This window comes from Perognathus longimembris, chromosome 6 (genome assembly GCF_023159225.1).
Source record: "Perognathus longimembris pacificus isolate PPM17 chromosome 6, ASM2315922v1, whole genome shotgun sequence".
Lineage (NCBI taxonomy): Eukaryota > Metazoa > Chordata > Mammalia > Rodentia > Heteromyidae > Perognathus > Perognathus longimembris.
Window position 1 is genome coordinate 69,142,631 of NC_063166.1, and position 17,200 is coordinate 69,159,830.

The 17,200-nt window shown below is 39.7% G+C and overlaps 1 protein-coding gene across 4 annotated transcripts in view; it reads right to left on the reverse strand.

Moving 5' to 3' along the window:
• The window catches only part of LOC125353404 (transient receptor potential cation channel subfamily C member 4 associated protein), a 53,113-nt gene that overhangs the window by 27,867 nt on the left and 8,046 nt on the right, over nt 1-17,200 (reverse strand). For all 4 annotated transcript variants that reach the window (XM_048349062.1, XM_048349061.1, XM_048349059.1 and 1 more), the window contains exons 2-5: nt 11,189-11,317; nt 8,816-8,932; nt 6,370-6,427; nt 3,706-3,761 (exon numbers count right to left, since the gene is read on the reverse strand). In XM_048349062.1, coding sequence (XP_048205019.1) covers nt 3,706-3,761; nt 6,370-6,427; nt 8,816-8,932; nt 11,189-11,317 — 360 coding nt within the window. The remainder of the gene's footprint in view (nt 1-3,705; nt 3,762-6,369; nt 6,428-8,815; nt 8,933-11,188; nt 11,318-17,200) is intronic.

Here is a 17,200-nt window from a genome sequence, read left to right on the forward strand (position 1 = left end):
CCCAGCCATCTCTTTCTTTCAATTTATCAAAGATTTACTCCTCCTAGAGACTGGCTAAAATGCATCCTCCTCTCGAAAGCCTTCCATAATCAGGAATAACCACCTGAATATATCCTTTCTTTCCTCTTTATCACAAGATTTTTGTTTCTTTGTTTTTAAACTGGGGCTTACACTGAGGGCTTCACATTCTCCCTTAGTTTTTTGTTCTGGTTTTTTTTTTTTTTGTGTGTGTGTGTGTTTTTCTTTTTTTTTGCTGATAGTGCTTTATCACTTGAGTACAGCAAACCAGTTAACTGGAAATAAGTGCCTTAGATTTGTCTGCCCAAGCTGGCTGTGAACAGAGATCCTCAGATCTCAGCCTCCAGAGTAGCTAGGATTACAGGCCTGAGCCACAGGTACCTGCCTTATCACAAATTCTTTTTTTTTTTTTTTTCTGGTCCCGGGGCTTGAACTTGGGCTTGGACACTGTCCCTGATCTTTTGTTCAAGGCTAGCATTCTACCATTTGAGCCACAGTGGCACTTCTGGCTTTTTCTTAGTAGTTTATTGGAGATAAGAATCTCACAGACTTTCCTGCCTGGAATGGTTTCGAACCACAATCCTCCAATCTCAGCTTCCTGAGGAGATAGGATTACAGGCCTGAGCTACGGGTGCCTGGCTTCATCACAAATTCTTAACCAAGGTCTTAAATCTCTAAAATAATATACAATGCAATTTTTCAGGGGAAGATTTTTTCCCATGTAATCCAACCAAAGTTCTAAACCTAGTATCTAAATCAACAGATACAAATGGGCATCAATAGACCAAGTCTTACTTGGTCAATGATACTTTGTATAATTTTTTATTTAAACATCTTTAGGTAGGATGTGCTTGTTCTAGGTTAGTCATGATTTTCACAAGCCCTTACTCTTAACATGGGCAATTTTAAACATTGCCTGTTTCTGCCTGATCCCTGGAGGAACTAGTGTCTGCAACTCTAATAATGTGAGGTCCTCCAGTAACCTGAGAGCAAGCCAAGTAAGCAGAATTGGGCCATATCATCGTGTGTGTGTAGGTATGTGTGTGCACACGCGCATGTGGTCCTGTCTTGAACTCAGGGCCTGGGCACTGCATTGTTCCTTCGCCTTTTTGTGCTCAAGGCTGTTGCTCTGCCACTTGAGAGTCAGAGATCAACTTCTGGCTTTTTTTTTTGTGGGGGTAGTTAATTTAGAGATAAGAGTCTCATGAGCTTTCCTTCCCAGGCTGGCTTCAAACTTCAATCCTCAGATCTCAGGCTCCTGAGCAGCTAGGATTACAGGCATGAGCCACTGGCACCTGCCTCATCCTATATGCTTAATCGTTTTTAACTTAACTGTTTTATCAGAATTGTCACTGACAAACAATTTTTAAAAGTCTTAGGGGGCTGGGGATATGGCCTAGTGGCAAGAGTGCCTGCCTCATATACATGAGGCCCTGGGTTCGATTCCCCAGCACCACATATACAGAAAATGGCCAGAAGTGGCGCTGTGGCTCAAGTGGCAGAGTGCTAGCCTTGAGCAAAAAAGAAGCCAGGGACAGTGCTGAGGCCCTGAGTCCAAGCCCCAGGACTGGCCAAAAAGAAAAAAAAATAAAAAAATAAAAGTCTTATAAAACTAATAACTAGGGCTGGGGATATAGTCTAGTGGCAACAGTGCCTGCCTCGGATACACGAGGCCCTAGGTTCGATTCCCCAGCACCACATATACAGAAAACGTCCAGAAGCGGCGCTGTGGCTCAAGTGGCAGAGTGCTAGCCTTGAGCAGGAAGAAGCCAGGGACAGTGCTCAGGCCCTGAGTCCAAGGCCCAGGACTGGCCAAAAAAAAAAAACTAATAACTATCTGGAGTCTTTAATCAATATGTATTCTGCCCATGTGTGTATGCATACACATGCATGCATATATGCACATGCACACACACATATATAACCTTAGTTACAAGAACAGTTGTGCTTATCTATGGACAACAGCTATATGCATGGCTATTATAACTCTTGAGGGCTTGGTACACAGCTAGTCCAAAGTAGTATGTGGTCTGGTTGTATAATTTTGAAGGCTTACTACATAGAAGAATGAAAATATTTCATTAAAGTGATTTCTGTGTTTCAATAATATTCTTGATATGTATTAAATAAAGTATATTGTTAAAATTAATTTAATCTATTTTTCCCATTTTCTGTTTTTTAAAAAAAATCTCACTAAAGTGAAATTTAAAAGAACTAAAGTAGCTTATATATTTCTATTGCACAACACTATTATAGATATTATCTATTTGTGTTGACTGTTAAGAAATTTAAGCCCACATATAGTACATATTTTATGGTCTATAGTTTTTGTAATAACTCAATCTCTGAGTATATATTATGTCTATAATCCTGTTTTACCCTTTTTCTTTCTTGTCTACTTCTTTTTTTTTAAAATTTTATTGTCAAGGTGATCTACACAGGAGTTACAGTTTCATAATAAGGTAGTGAGTACATTTCTTCTTCTTCTTCTTCTACATTTCTTTTTCTTCTTCTTTCTCTTCTTCTTTTTTGCCAGTCCTGGTGCTTGAACTCAGGGCCTGAGCACTGTCCCTGGCTTTTTTTTGCTCAAGGTTAGCACTCTGCCACTTGAGTCACAGCGCCACTTCTGGCCATTTTCTATATATGTGGTGCTGGGGAATTGAACCCAGGACTTCATGTATACGAGGCAAGCGCTCTTGCCACTAGGCCATATTCCCAGCCCTCTTGTCTACTTCTAAATTCATCATCTCGGTAGATTTTACATGCTTGAAATCTGTCAGGCATAGTGGTGCACACTTGTAATCCTAGCAACTGGGAGACAGAAACTGGAGGATTGAGCGTTTGAAGTCAGTCTGTGCTATACAGTAAGACTATTTCAAAAAGAAACAAAAAGCAAAGAAAATAAAAACAAGCAAACAATAAAAATATGTCTGACACTTTTTTAATAAGGCAAGAAAGGAAGTTAAATCTTTTATATTTCCAAAGCATATGACTCTCACTTCTTCCATAGTATTTCTCTCATTCAGCAATGTATTCTGATTCACTGTTAACCGTATAATATAAATCTAAAAGATACTGTGTTTTTAAAAACTAGCACTTACATATTGCTTTAAAAGAGCATTCACATCTATTATGTCATTTAGTTCTCACAATCACTCTGTGATGTTAGTATGACTGCTAACTGTACTATATGGATAAGCGAATGACTCAGTGAGATGTTCTAAGCCGGAACACAAAATGAACTTCTAATACTAAGTGCTCTGCTCTATTCTCACCAAATTGCTTCCTTTATTCCCCATTCTTCCTGGCTCAGTGGTCAATCTAGTAGCATCCTACTCAATATATTGGTAGGATTTCTGGTTCTGGATTTTTTTTTGAATAAAGGAAATAAGAAAAGCATAAAAAGGTTAAAGATCATCTTAAAAACATAGACACTCTGCTAATGCTTACTGTTCTTTGACCTATAATCACCCAGCCTCTGCTTGGACATAAGTAGCCTTGGCTTTTAACAATTACTACAAAAACTCTGCCTTTCCATATTCATTAGTTCTATTTCTTGGGTACACAAAGTGAGTCCAACTCTCTCAAATGCGAGGACCGTTCTTCTATCTGCCACTAGAATAGTTCCTTTTTAACCGCTGGAGATGTGGTAGAGATAAGTGGCGCCTCAATGTCAGGGGTACTTACACAAACACAGGTGTTATACAGGATGCTCAAACAATCCTTGGACATTTCATCACTTACTGAAAAAAAAAAAGAAGGAATGTTATATTTCTCAACGAAAAGATAGTGTAACATTATTACTTTTCTTAGAATTTAAGAACAGTTATACTTCTACTTTTTACTTTTTACTTTTTACTTTTCTTTTAGCATATCTCCTTCCAATCTCTTTCTTTTAGCATATTTCCTTCCAGTCTGCCTACTAAAGATTTTTATTGTGCCTATCAGAATTTACAATAAACATGCATTCTGAATTTATTTGGTTTAACAGCCATTTTCAGGAACAAACAGAAGGGAGAAAAATGAGGACGTATAACAAGAAATGTATTCACTACCTTAAGTATGTAACTGTAATCCCTCTGTAAATCATCTTGACAATTAAAAAAAAAGAATAAATAAGTGCACCAAGTCACTACAAGATGCTACTTGCTGTCAGGGCAGATAGAGAACCAACTTAGGAGGACAAAACAGAGCTATTAGATATGAATGTGATTTTCTTAACCACTACTGAATATATAAATGAGGTCTTATACTGTTAGGTCTTATGGATATTAGGGGTGAAATTTTTATAAATATTAAAAAACATGTACATGTGATGCTTGTAGGTCATTCATCAAATGTTAACTGAAGTGATCTTTTAATAGCAGAGTGAACTGCACATAGTTTTTAAAAATTAAACACTGAGTACCTAAGAAGATGATTTGTAATATATAAGTAGGTTATAAAAAAAACAGAACTCCTACATACCTTCCACACAGCTTTAAAAAAGTTATGCACTATCAAAGTACAATGAGGGCTTATCATACACAATTTGGTAATGGCTGAACTTTTTATAAGAGCATGTATTACCCTTGTAATAAAAATCGAATTTTATACTGGGTGCTGGTGGCTCATGCCTGTAATGCTAGCTACTCAGGAGGCTGAGATCTAAGGATCATGGTTTGAAGCCAACCGGGGGCAGTAAAAACAGTAAGACTCTTATCTCCAATTAACTACCAAAAAAGCTGGAAATGGAGCTGTCACTCAAGTGGTAGAGTGCTAGCCTTGAGCTAGACAGTGCCCAGGCCCAAAGTACAAGTCCCAGGATCAACACACACACACACACACACACACACACACACACACACACACACACACACACACTCTCTCTCTCTCTCTCTCACTCTCTTAATTTTTAAAAATAAAACAAGCCAGACAACAGTGGCTCACATCTGTAATCCTAGCTACTCAGGAGGCTGTGATCGAAGGATCACAGTCTGAAGCCAGCCCAGGCAAAAAAAAAAGCCTGTGAGATTCTTATCTCCAATTAACTACTCAAACACCAGAAGTGGTGCTGTGGCTCAAAGTGGTAGAGCACTAGCCTTGAGCAAAAGAGCTCAGGACAGCATCCAGACTCTGAGTTCAAAACCCACAACCAACAAAATAAATAAATATATAGATAAAGCCAAGTGCTGGATGCCAGTGGCTTATGCCTGTAATCCTAACTATTCAGGAGGCTGAGATCTAAGGATATGGTTAGAAGCCAGCCCAGGCAGAAAGTGCAGGAAGTCCGTGGGACTCTTATCTCCAATAAACCACTCAGAAAAAGCTAGAAGTGGCACTGTAGCTCAAATGGTAGCATGCTAGCCCTGAGCACAAAAAAAGGCTCAGGGACAGTGCCCAGGTCCCAGTCAAGTCCCAGGATGGGATAAATAAATAAATTCAATAAATACAATAAATTAAACAAAATCTAAATTATCCCTTACCCTCTCAGCTAATTACATATACAAAACAGGATTTGGAAACAAAGCCAAGTGCCAGTGGCTCATGCCTATAATCCTAGCTTCTTGGGAGGCTAACAGGGAGGACTGTAGTTCCAAACCTTCTCCAGGAAAAAAGAAGTTCTTGAAACTTCTTCCTGATCAAGAGTTAGACCTGGTGGCATGTACCTGTCATGTAGGAACTGTAAATAAGAGAGTCATGGGACAGGTACTTACCCAGACAAAAAAGCTAGACATTATATAAAAAATAATTAATGTCAGGGGGCTGGAGCTGTGGAGGCTTGATCTGTGGTACAGAGCCCACCTAACAAGCACATAGCCCTGAGTTCATGCTCCACTACTACCAAAAAAATTTTTTTTCAAAGAAAACATAAAGCCAGGTTAAAAGACTATTAACAGGCTGGGAATATGGCCTAGTGTCAAGAGTGCTTGCCTTGTATACATGAAGCCCTGGGTTCAATTCCGCAACACCACCTATGTAGAAAACGGCCAGAAGTGGCTGTGGCTCAAGTGGCAGAGTGCTAGCCTTGAGCAAAAAGAAGCCAGGGACAGTGCTCAGGCCCTGAGTCCAAGGCCCAGGACTGGCAAAAAAAAAAAAAAAAAAAAAAAAGACTATTAACATACAAAGATGCAATGCTCTTACTCAAATTGTTTTCTGCTTTTTCTTTCAAACCACTACATCTATATTTTTACTCAGTGTTCAATAAATGAAGAGAGCTGCTTAGCTGGGGATAGAGAGAAACACCTGCAATCAAATCTAAGACATGTCCTCACTAAACAGCTAGGAAGGGAAAGATAAGCAATTACAGGGAACTGACACCATATTGACAAGTGACCAATGCCTCACAAATAAGACTTAAAATATACTTACTTTTTAATTTCTGTCCCCGGATAGAAATTGTAGGCCTCATAAGAATTTCTACAAGAAGCTATAAAAACAAAAAGATAAAAATCTTCAAATTTGAAAACATAACTCATAATCTGTATCTTGAAAACTCAAGTAGCTGTCATAAGTACTCCAAATACTCAAGTACTCTCATTCTAGGAGGCAGTAAGGTTCAATGGAAGAACACTGTCGCAAGGGTCTGGAAATCTAGGTTCTAGTGCCAGCTATCTAGCTCAGCCACTTATTTTCTACACAGACATGAGCAAATCAAGGCCCATCCTTGAACCCCAGCTTCTGCATTTAAAAAATGAGTTAGGGAAGTGGAGCTGTGGCTCAAGTGGTAGAGTGCCAAAGTTGAGCAGAAAGAGCCAAGTGATAGAGTGAGGCCCTGGGTTCAAGCCCCAATACCAGCACGCGTGCACACACACATGCGCACACACACACAGACACACACACACAAGCTAATCTCTGAAGTCCAATATGGCTTCACTTTGTGTGTGTGGGCCAGTACTTGGTCTTGACCTCAATGACTTGGTGTTATCCCTGAGCTTTTGTGCTCTCAAGGCTAATGTTCTACCATTTGAGTGACAGCTCTACTTCCAGCTTTTTGGTATTTAACTGGAGATAAGAGTCTCAGCAACTTTCCTGCCGGGGCTGACTTCAAACCATGATCCTCAGATCTCAGCCTCCAGCGTAGATAGGATTATAGGCACGAGTCACCAAACTTGCCATGGCTTTATTTTTAAAGCTGAAAAACACTACTGCTAAGATAAGAAGTGGTGGCTCAAGCCTGTAATCCTAGCTTCGTAGGAGGCTGCAATCAGAGGATTGCTGTTCAAAGCTAGCCTAGCAGGAAAGTCCATGGGACTTTTATCTGCAATTAACTAGCCCATGTTTGTACTAGAAAATAATGTGTGAAAATTATAAATGCCCATGCACTGAGGCATGAACAAATAAAACATGTTACAATTACATTAAGAAATACTATTTGGTTATTTCAAATAATGAGACATTCACATACACTGAAATGAAGTATCCCAAAACCAGGGTTATATGGGGAAAAAAAGGTATTGTAGGCAGGCACGAGTGGCTCATGCATGTAATCCTAGCTACTCAATGTTGGGGATTATTATGGCCTGGGAAAGGCTGCCCTTCCACCAGCCTTGGGACAATGGAAGTCCCTCCCACCTTCTGGCCTCCACCCCTTGGGAGGTGAACACGTGCGTGCCACCATGATGCGGTTGTCCCGCCCACAAAGGGAAGTTTCGTGAGGTCACTTGATGAACGTGATCCCTAGCCTATGACTGGCCCTTTGGCCAGCCCCCTTTCTTTCCCGCCATTACTTCTATATAAGTGCCCTTCCATATTAAAGTCTTTGAGACGCTTCCCACCACCACAGCGTGTCCCTGATGCCTTCCTTTTCGCCTCTGCCCTTGGTAACATGTGGGGGGACTGGGGGGAGGGGAAGCATCAGCAACCCTTCCTCAACTTAGCGCTTGCCCATGTGAGCACGCCTTTAGCCTTCCGCTGGCGGAGGGCCAGGCTGAGTGCTCTTTCATAGAGTTTGTGGTTACCATTCTCCCCGTGGGGGGAGAAAGGGATCGTCCAGATCCCAACAACTCAAGACGTTGAGATCTGAGTATCATGGTTCAAAGCCAGCCCAGGCAGAAAAGTCTGTAAGACTTTTTATCTCCAACTAATCACCAGAAAACTAGAAGTGACACTGTGGCTCAAAGTCAATGAGAGTCCAAGCCCTGAGGAGTTCAAGCCCACAATCGGAAAAAAAAAAAAAAAAAAAAAAAAAAAGGTAGTATGTACCCAATAGTTATGCCACTGTATGTGGGGAGAAAGTAAACTAAGGTGGAGATGAGGGAGAAGGGGAAATACACACAAATACACACACACACACACACATACACACACACACCACTGCCAGAAAACATCTCCAGAAGGAAATTCAAGAAATGTTATCACAACTGATTCTGAAGAGAAACTGGGAATACTCTGTAACTTAGATATATTATCAATTCCAATAAATTCTAAAGAAAAAAAAAAACCTAGGGGGCTGGGAATATGGCCTAGTGGCAAGAGTGCTTGCCTATGCATGAAGCCCTGGGTTCAATTCCCCAGCACTAGGTATACAGAAAATGGCCAGAGGTGGCGCTGTGGCTCAAGTGGCAGAATGCTAGCCTTGAGCAAAAAGAAGCCAGGGATAGTGCTAGGGCCCTGAGTTCAAGGCCCAGGACTGGCAAATAAGTAAATAAAATAAAAGTGCCAGAAGAAAAAAAAAACTAGGTTGCTTCAACATGCTGAGGTTCTAAAAGTTAAATATGAAATGTCTGCTGTAAAATCTGAAATGTGTCTTGTCTCTCATTTTAGTCTTTACATTCTCAAGCTGTTAAAGCAGTAGTGACAATAAGCAGCTACTTACATCAACACCTCCAAATAAGTCGAAAATATATGTATTTGGGTAAGTGGTTTCTTGAGTAAGTTTCCTATCTTCAGTCACAAATGCCATGGCCTCCATGGACAGAAGAGGAGAAATTTCCTGGTTAAAAAAAAAAAGAAGAAGAAAGAAAACAGCAGACATTCTATTTTATGACCCTGACACAGACCAGACATTAAAATATCCACTGGTATTTCAAAGCCCCATGAGCACATCCCCCAGAGAATCACACTTTGTAGTATCCAGATCTGAGAGTCCTTTCCCACCTAAAATCTGGGCTAAGGTTAATTAATGTGGCAGAAGTGGCAGTATGCCACTCCTGCATATGCCTTAAGGCCTGGTAGAATGGGCTTTTGCCATCTTGGAACTTAATTCTCATGCTGCGAGAAACCAACATGGGACAAACTGGGAGGAGGAGAACTGAGATCAGGACTTAAATCCTTAGCCAACCTCCAGCTGACAACCAGCACCAAACTACCAAGAATGTGAGACCATTCGAGATAGTGAATATATCACCATATCCTATCCGATACCACACAGAGCAGAAGAATCACTCTACCAACCAAGAATGGCTAAGTGTTAAATGGTGGTTGCCATCAATCTATTAAGTTTTTACCATTAACTGGCTTCACAACAGTAACTAAATCTGTTCAAATGCCACCTCCTAAAGGAAGTCTGTCTTCCCTGTTTCTTCCATTCAAAAGCACTCTGCTCCTCCTCTATCAAGCCTATCTTATTTCTTTCCTAAATGTTCCCTAAGTATGGCCAAAATAGACTCTTTGTACTCCCTTTTTACTTAAGACAAACAGAGCAGTAGTTCTCATTCCACAGCACGTAGAATACACAATGAAAAAAAACTGCAGAAAAGTCTGCCGTGAAGTAAGGTTTCACACAGAATTTTGCTGGATGAATAAAGAAATGATGACCTCATATTAAAAGCACATAGATGCTAATTTCCTCTCCTTCAATTTTGCCTCAACTCTGTATCTTAGAGATTTTGCAAAACACAAATGAAGTAATATACTTCTTTCCGGTGGTACTAAGGGTTAAACTCAGGATCATGCACTTTAGCTACACTCTCATTCCTTGAAATAATGTATAATTTTTGGAAAGCATTTTTAAAGCAGGAATAAGAGGTTATAATTACGTCTACCAGAATGTGAGATTAGAAATATGAATCTCAAAGTAAAAATAAGGTTTACTTAGAGACTATTTTTGCATGTGTGTGCCAATTCTGAGGCTTGGACTGAGAACTTGGTGCTGTCCCTAAGCTTTTTGTACTCAAGGCTAGCACTCTACCACTCTGAGCCACACACAGCTCCATTTCAGACTTTTTGGTAGTTAATTGAGATAAAAATCTCAAAGACTTTCCTGCCCAGGCTGGCTTTGAACTGTGATTCTCACATCTCAGCCTCTTGAGTAGCTGGGATTATAGGCATAAGCCACTTGTGTCTAGCTGTGACTTCAAACAATGTCTATGATCCAACCATTAAACCTTCATCTCTGAAGTATCACTTAGTTTCTTTGGGATCAAATATATTTACAAAGGTTGTAACTGTAGCTAAAGCTGGTTACTCTAAGACTTTAGAGTCTTAAGCATATTGGGCCCAATACTATGCTAAAGTTTGAATGATGTAACCTCATACCTACTTACTCTAAAACTCAGCAAGTGGAGTGAAGCACTGTGACAGACTCTCAAGTTTGAGAACAGTTCCCTAGCACAATGTCTTTGATTCTTTCATCCCTTTCCAGCATCAAACCTAAGGCCTTCGATTTATTTTATGTTAATGATAATTAACAACAACCACAGGTCTCTGCCATGAACCTTCAAAAATATGAGATTTTTAAACTCTGTTCATAGGGAATGTCATCTAGGTCTGGGGTATATGTAGCTTACAGTGATTAAATAGCATGTGTAAGGAAGGCCCTGGGTTCAATTCCAATCACTGCAGGGTGGAGGACAAAATAGGGGGGGAAAAAGTTACAGAAAAACTTACTGTGAAGTAAGATCTCAAGATGATTTTGCTGGATGAATAAGGAAATTATTATCTCATTCAAACCCAAGGCATAGTGTTGATGACCTTCCTAATTAAGCAAGCACTACTATAAAATAAACATGAAAAAAGCCAGAAGGATACACACAGGAAACCTAATAGCAATTATCTTTAAATGGTGAATACTAGTGATTTTCTTCTTTGCACTCTTTCTTTGAACCGAGACCCTCAAATCTCAGCCTCCTGAGTAGCTAGGATTACAGGTGTGAGCCACCAGCGCTTGGCAAAAACAGGCTATTTTTGAAAGGTAAAAAGTCACCTTGAGATCCTGAATACAGCCCCTTCAATGTCCACTAAGAGTTACCTTGAGGATGTTTTGGCACTCAATGAAGTCACTGTGGAGGTGGCTGGTGGCATACAGCTTAAGGAGCAACTGAGGAATTCCACTCCATTTGGACTGTTTGTCCCTCTCAGTCAAAAAAGTCTCAGTGAACTGTGAACCAATAAAAAGATAAAAGAACATTTTACTGGTGAAGAAAGACATACTCCCAAGACATGACAAAGGATAGTAGATGACTCCTAAACACCCCCAGGAGAGCAATTCAAAGGCCACTTTGTAGAAATCTTCAAAGATTCCCTAATGGCCTAGAAGCTGGAAATCCAACCTCTTGCCTTGTAATATTAACACCCTCTACAATCTACCCTCTACTTTTCCAAACTCATGTGTTCTCTCTATGCTTCTCCGTACATGTTCTTACCTTGCCCAAAATGCTGCATTTTCTATCTGAAGTGCTCAGTCTTCAAAATGCAACCCATAGGTCAGAAACATCCTAGATTACTCTTCCTCTCTAAGAGAAGAGATGACCCCCTCCTTTGGGCTTTATCTCTTATATAATTTATCCTTCTGTGTCACAACTAAAGGTTCATTTGTGCCTTTCTTCCTATATCAATTAGTTGAAGAGTGCCTGGCACAGAACAGGGATTCAGTAAGTATTTCAAGGCATGAGTAATAGCAACAACACAATGACAGGGCCATTAGTCAAGACAATTTTCACTAAAAATGTTTGTGTCAGGGGCCATAGTTGAATTGCTTCCATGTGCCTCAATCATATAAAAAGTTTTCTATAAAAGCTGTTAGTATCAGACAAACAGATCTTCAATAATGTTCCAATTCTATCCTGATGCATACATACTAGTCCTATGATAATGGAAAGTCCCATTATTCTTCCCTAGCTTATTTTTCCTTAGGTTGTAACACAAGGGAATGGCACAAGGCAATGAGACATTCAGAGGAATGGTTTGTCTCTGGGTAAAACAAGAAATTACTTCTGTATACCGGGAAATGACTGAATACCAATAATTCCTTATTATTCAAGTGGGCCATAATAGATACAAGCTCAAAACAAATATGCCTATATATTTCCCTCAATGTCAAAGAAAAAAAAACAAGTAAGGTTATGAGAGCTAGCAAAGAAGTACTTATGGAAAAAAGTGTAGTTGTAAACAATGATATTTTTTAAAGGCATATTATTCATCAATATTCTAGCCTTCCACCATGGAAAAACTATGAAAAAGGGGTGTATTAAATACAATCAAGCACAAGAACATATAAAAGATTGTAGCAGAAATAATAGAAGAGTAAAATCAATTAAATCAAAAGCTTCAAATTTCCCTGAAAAGATTAATAAAACTGACAAACTTTTAGCTATATTGGCCAGCTTCTACAGGTTTAAATTACACTTATGAGGGCTGGGAATATGGCCTAGTGATTGAGCACTTGCCTTGTAAACTTGAAGCCCTGGGTTCGATTCCTCAGCACCACATATATAGAAAACGGCCAGAAGTGGCGCTGTGCCTCAAGTGGTAGAGTGCTACCCTTGAGCAAAAAGAAGCCAACGACAGTGCTCAGGCCTTGAGTTCAAGGCCCAGGACTGGCAAAAAAACAAAACAAAACAAAAAAATTATATTTATGAGTTAAAGTGGGAATATTACTACCAACTTTACAAAATTAAAAAGGATTACAATGGAGTAATATGAAGAGTAACACGTCAACAAATTAGACAATGTAAACAAAATGAGCAAACTGCTAGAACAATCTGTAAAACTGACTAAAACAGTGCAGTGAATATACCTATAACAACAGGAAACTAAATTAGTGATGTTTTAATTTATTATTATTGTTATTATTATTATAAAGTTTTTCCCTCAGTTGCTTTTTTAAAAGTAAAACTTGAGCTGGGCGACAGTAGTAGCTCATGCTTAGAATCCCAGTTACTCAGGAGGCTGAGATATGAGAATAACAACTTGAAGCCAGTCAGGGCAGGCAAATCCATGAGATTCTTATCTACAATTAACCACCAGAAAACTGGAACTGGCACTGAGGGAAAAACTCAGAGACAGCAAGTGAAGAGGTGACACTGTCTAACTAGAAATGTCCCAGTCCTGAAGCTTGAACTCAGGGCCTGAATACTGTTCCTCAGCTTCTTTTTGCTCAAGGCTAGCACTCTGCCACTTGAGCTACAGCACCACTTCTGGCTTCTTCTGTTTATGTGGTGCTGAGAAATCGAATCCAGGGCCTCGTGCATGCTTGGCAAGCACCCTACCACTAAGCCACATTCTCAGCCCCAGGAATGTACTCTTTTACCTGGCTTATGAGACTGTAGCACCTCTATGCCCACCCCCCTTCCCCTCCCAAAGATAGATAAATGAACAAAGACAAAAAGAAAACAAAATAGCAACAAAGAAAAAAACCTTGTTTCCATTTCCTGGATTTCATTTTAATAAATAAATAAATATATATATATATATTTTTTTGGGGGGGGGCAGTCCTGGGCCTTGGACTCTGAGCACTGTCCCTGGCTTCTTTTTGCTCAAGGCTAGTACTCTGAATAAATATTATTTTATATGATCACATACATGTAGCTATTGTGCCTTTGTGAGTCTCTCCTAAGAATATCCTCCTTTGGTCTCACTGTGTGAATGCCTATAGAAACTCTTAACTCTAACCACTAAAAGCCAGAAGTGGATCTGTGTCTCAAGTGGCACAGTAGCAACCTTAAGCAAAAAAACTAAGGGGCAGAGTCCAGGCTCTTGAGTTCAAGTCCGAGGACTGTCACCAAAAAATAAAACAAAAATAACTCTGTTAAAAGAAATTAAGACACTCAGAAAACTGAGGCAGGAGAACCAAGTGCTAGCTTGAGTTATACAGCCAGACCTTGTCTCAAAAAAAAAAAAAAAATAGAAAGCTATCAGTATCCATGGATGGGAAGATTTAATGTTACTGAAAAGGCAATACACTCAACATTGGTTATTATTCCTAAAATAGCAGTATTCTTTATGTTGATTCAACTTAATTCCTCCGAAAATCGCAGCTGGCTTCACTGCATAAATTTACAAGCTAATCTTAAATTTCATATGGAATTTGATTAGGATATAGTGCCCAAAATGTACAAACTTGCAGCTCACAAAAAGAAAACAAATAATTCAATTACAAATTTTCTAATTGGCTAGATGCCAGTGGCTCACACCTGCAATCCTACTCAGGAGGCTGAGATTTGAGATTGTAGTTCAAGCCAATCTAGGTAAGAAAGTCCATTAGATTATTATCTCCAATTGGCCAGCAAAAAGCCAGAAATGGAGCTGTGGCTCAAGCGGCAGAGCATTAATTACCCTTGAGCAAAAAAAAAAAAGCTCAGTGACAGTGATCAGACACTGAGTTCAAGCCTCAGAACTGCCACATGCACAAACAAGATGACATAACAGAAAAATGTGCAAGAGACTTGAACAGATACTTTATAAAAGGGGTGTCCAAACAGGCAATAAACTTCTAAGAAGAAGCGCAACCTCATTAGGTCATCAGTTGAATACAAACTGAAACCACAGTGACATGCCACTAAACACTTGTGAGAAAGGCTAAAGTTAAAAAGATACAAAACTATGGGTTCCAAGAGTATGGAACTAACAGAACTGGATGATGGGAGTGAACCACATGGGAAACTCTTTGATAATAGGCATCAATGCTGAGCCTATACATATACTATAACCCACAAATTTTACACCTAAGGACTTGTACACCTCAACTGTGCAAACATGTACCAAAGATATAAACAAGAATGGATCACAAAAGTAGAATTCATTAACGCAATAGAATACTATGTTGAAACAAAAATGAACTACCTACTTCATGAACAAATCTAAGAAACAATGTAAACTTGAACAAGTGCACTTGTTTCAAGACGATGGACCAGTATCAGTTACAATTTAAGGGAAAATAACTTTCTAAATCATACTTCTATGAGACTAGTTAAATACACAAGGGTTGGAATAAAGAGATATATTCAGACACGTAGGCTTAAAAAAATAGTTCCTGAACCCACATCAGCGAAGAAGAAATCAAATTATACCTATTCGCAGACGACATGATCTTATATCTGAAGGACCCAAAAACTCAGTCCTACATCTAATAAACCATTTTGGCAAAGTAGCAGGATACAAAATCAATCCACAAAAGTCAGCAGCTTTTCTGTACACCAGCAATGTACAAACAGAAAAGGAAATTATGGAAACAATTCCATTTACAGTAGCCAAAAAAAGAATAAAGTACCTAGGGATCAACTTAACCAAGGACATGACGGACCTATTTAATGAGAACTATAAAAATCTAATAAGGGAAATCAAAGAAGACACAAGGAGATGGAAAGACCTCCCATGCTCATGGGTAGGCAGAATCAATATAGTGAAAATGGCCATATTACCCAAATTGTTATACAAATTCAATGCAATCCCTATCAAAATCCCAGTCACATTCTTCGCTGAAATAGAGAAAGCAATCCATAAGTTCATATGGAACAGCAAAAGACCTAGAATAGCCAAAGCAATTCTAGGCAAAAAAAGCAGTGCAGGAGGTATCACAATACCAGACTTCAAGCTCTACGATAGGGCCATCATAACAAAAACAGCCTGGTATTGGTATAAAAACAGACCAGAAGACCAATGGATTAGAATTGAAGATCCAGAAATAAAACCGCACTCTTACAGTCAGCTGATATTCGACAAAGGAGCTAAAGCATACAATGGAATAAACATAGCCTCTTCAACTACTGGTGCTGGGAGAACTGGGCAGCCATATGCAGAAAACTCAAAGTAGACCCAAGCCTATCACCATGCACCAAGATCAACTCAAAATGGATCAAGGACCTCAATATCAGACCTGAATCCTTGAAACTACTGAAGGACAGAGTAGGAAAGACGCTAGAACTTATAGGCATAGGAAGGAACTTCCTGAATATAGTCCCAGGGGCACAACAAATAGGGGAGAGACTCGACAAATGGGACTACTACAAAATAAAAAGTTTCTGCACAGCTAAGGACATAGCTACCAAACTAGAAAGACAGCCAACGATATGGGAAAGGATCTTTACCAGCACAGCAACAGACAAAGTCCTAATATCTGTCATCTACAGAGAACTCAAAAAACTGGGGCTGGGGATATAGCCTAGTGGCAAGAGTGCCTGCCTCGGATACACAAGGCCCTAGGTTCGATTCCCCAGCACCACATATACAGAAAACGGCCAGAAGCGGCGCTGTGGCTCAAGTGGCAGAGTGCTAGCCTTGAGCGGGAAGAAGCCAGGGACAGTGCTCAGGCCCTGAGTCCAAGGCCCAGGACTGGCCAAAAAAAAAAAAAAAAAAACTAAGCCCCTCCAAGCCCAATAAACCAATTAGGAAATGGGCAAAGGAGCTAAAGAGAGACTTCACAAGAGAAGAAATAAAAATAGCAAAGAAACATATGAGGAAATGTTCAACATCCTTGGTAGTAAAGGAAACGCAAATAAAACAACCCTGAGATACCACCTCACCCCAGTTAGAATGGCCTATACTCTGAACTCAGGCAACAACAAATGCTGGAGGGGGTGTGGGGAAAGAAGAACCCTTCTCCATTGTTGGTGGGAGTGCAAATTAGTACAACCACTTTGGAGAACAGTATGGAGGTTTCTCAAAAAGCTCAATATAGACCTACCCTATGACCCAGCCATACCACTCCTAGGCATCTATCCTAAACAGCAAGTCCCAAGATATCAAAAAGACATTTGTACTTCCATGTTTATTGCGGCACAATTCACAATAGCCAAAATATGGAAACAACCCAGATGCCCCTCCACAGATGAATGGATCCAAAAAATATGGTACCTATACACAATGGAATACTACATAGCGATTAGGAATGGTGAAATATTGTTATTCGCAGGGAAATGGTCAGAACTTGAACAAATAATGTTGAGCGAAGACAAGCCTAGAACACAGAAAACAAAGGGGCATGATCTCCCTGATATATGACTGTTAAGGGAGACGAAGACACAGTAGAGACCAGGTCTGTGAA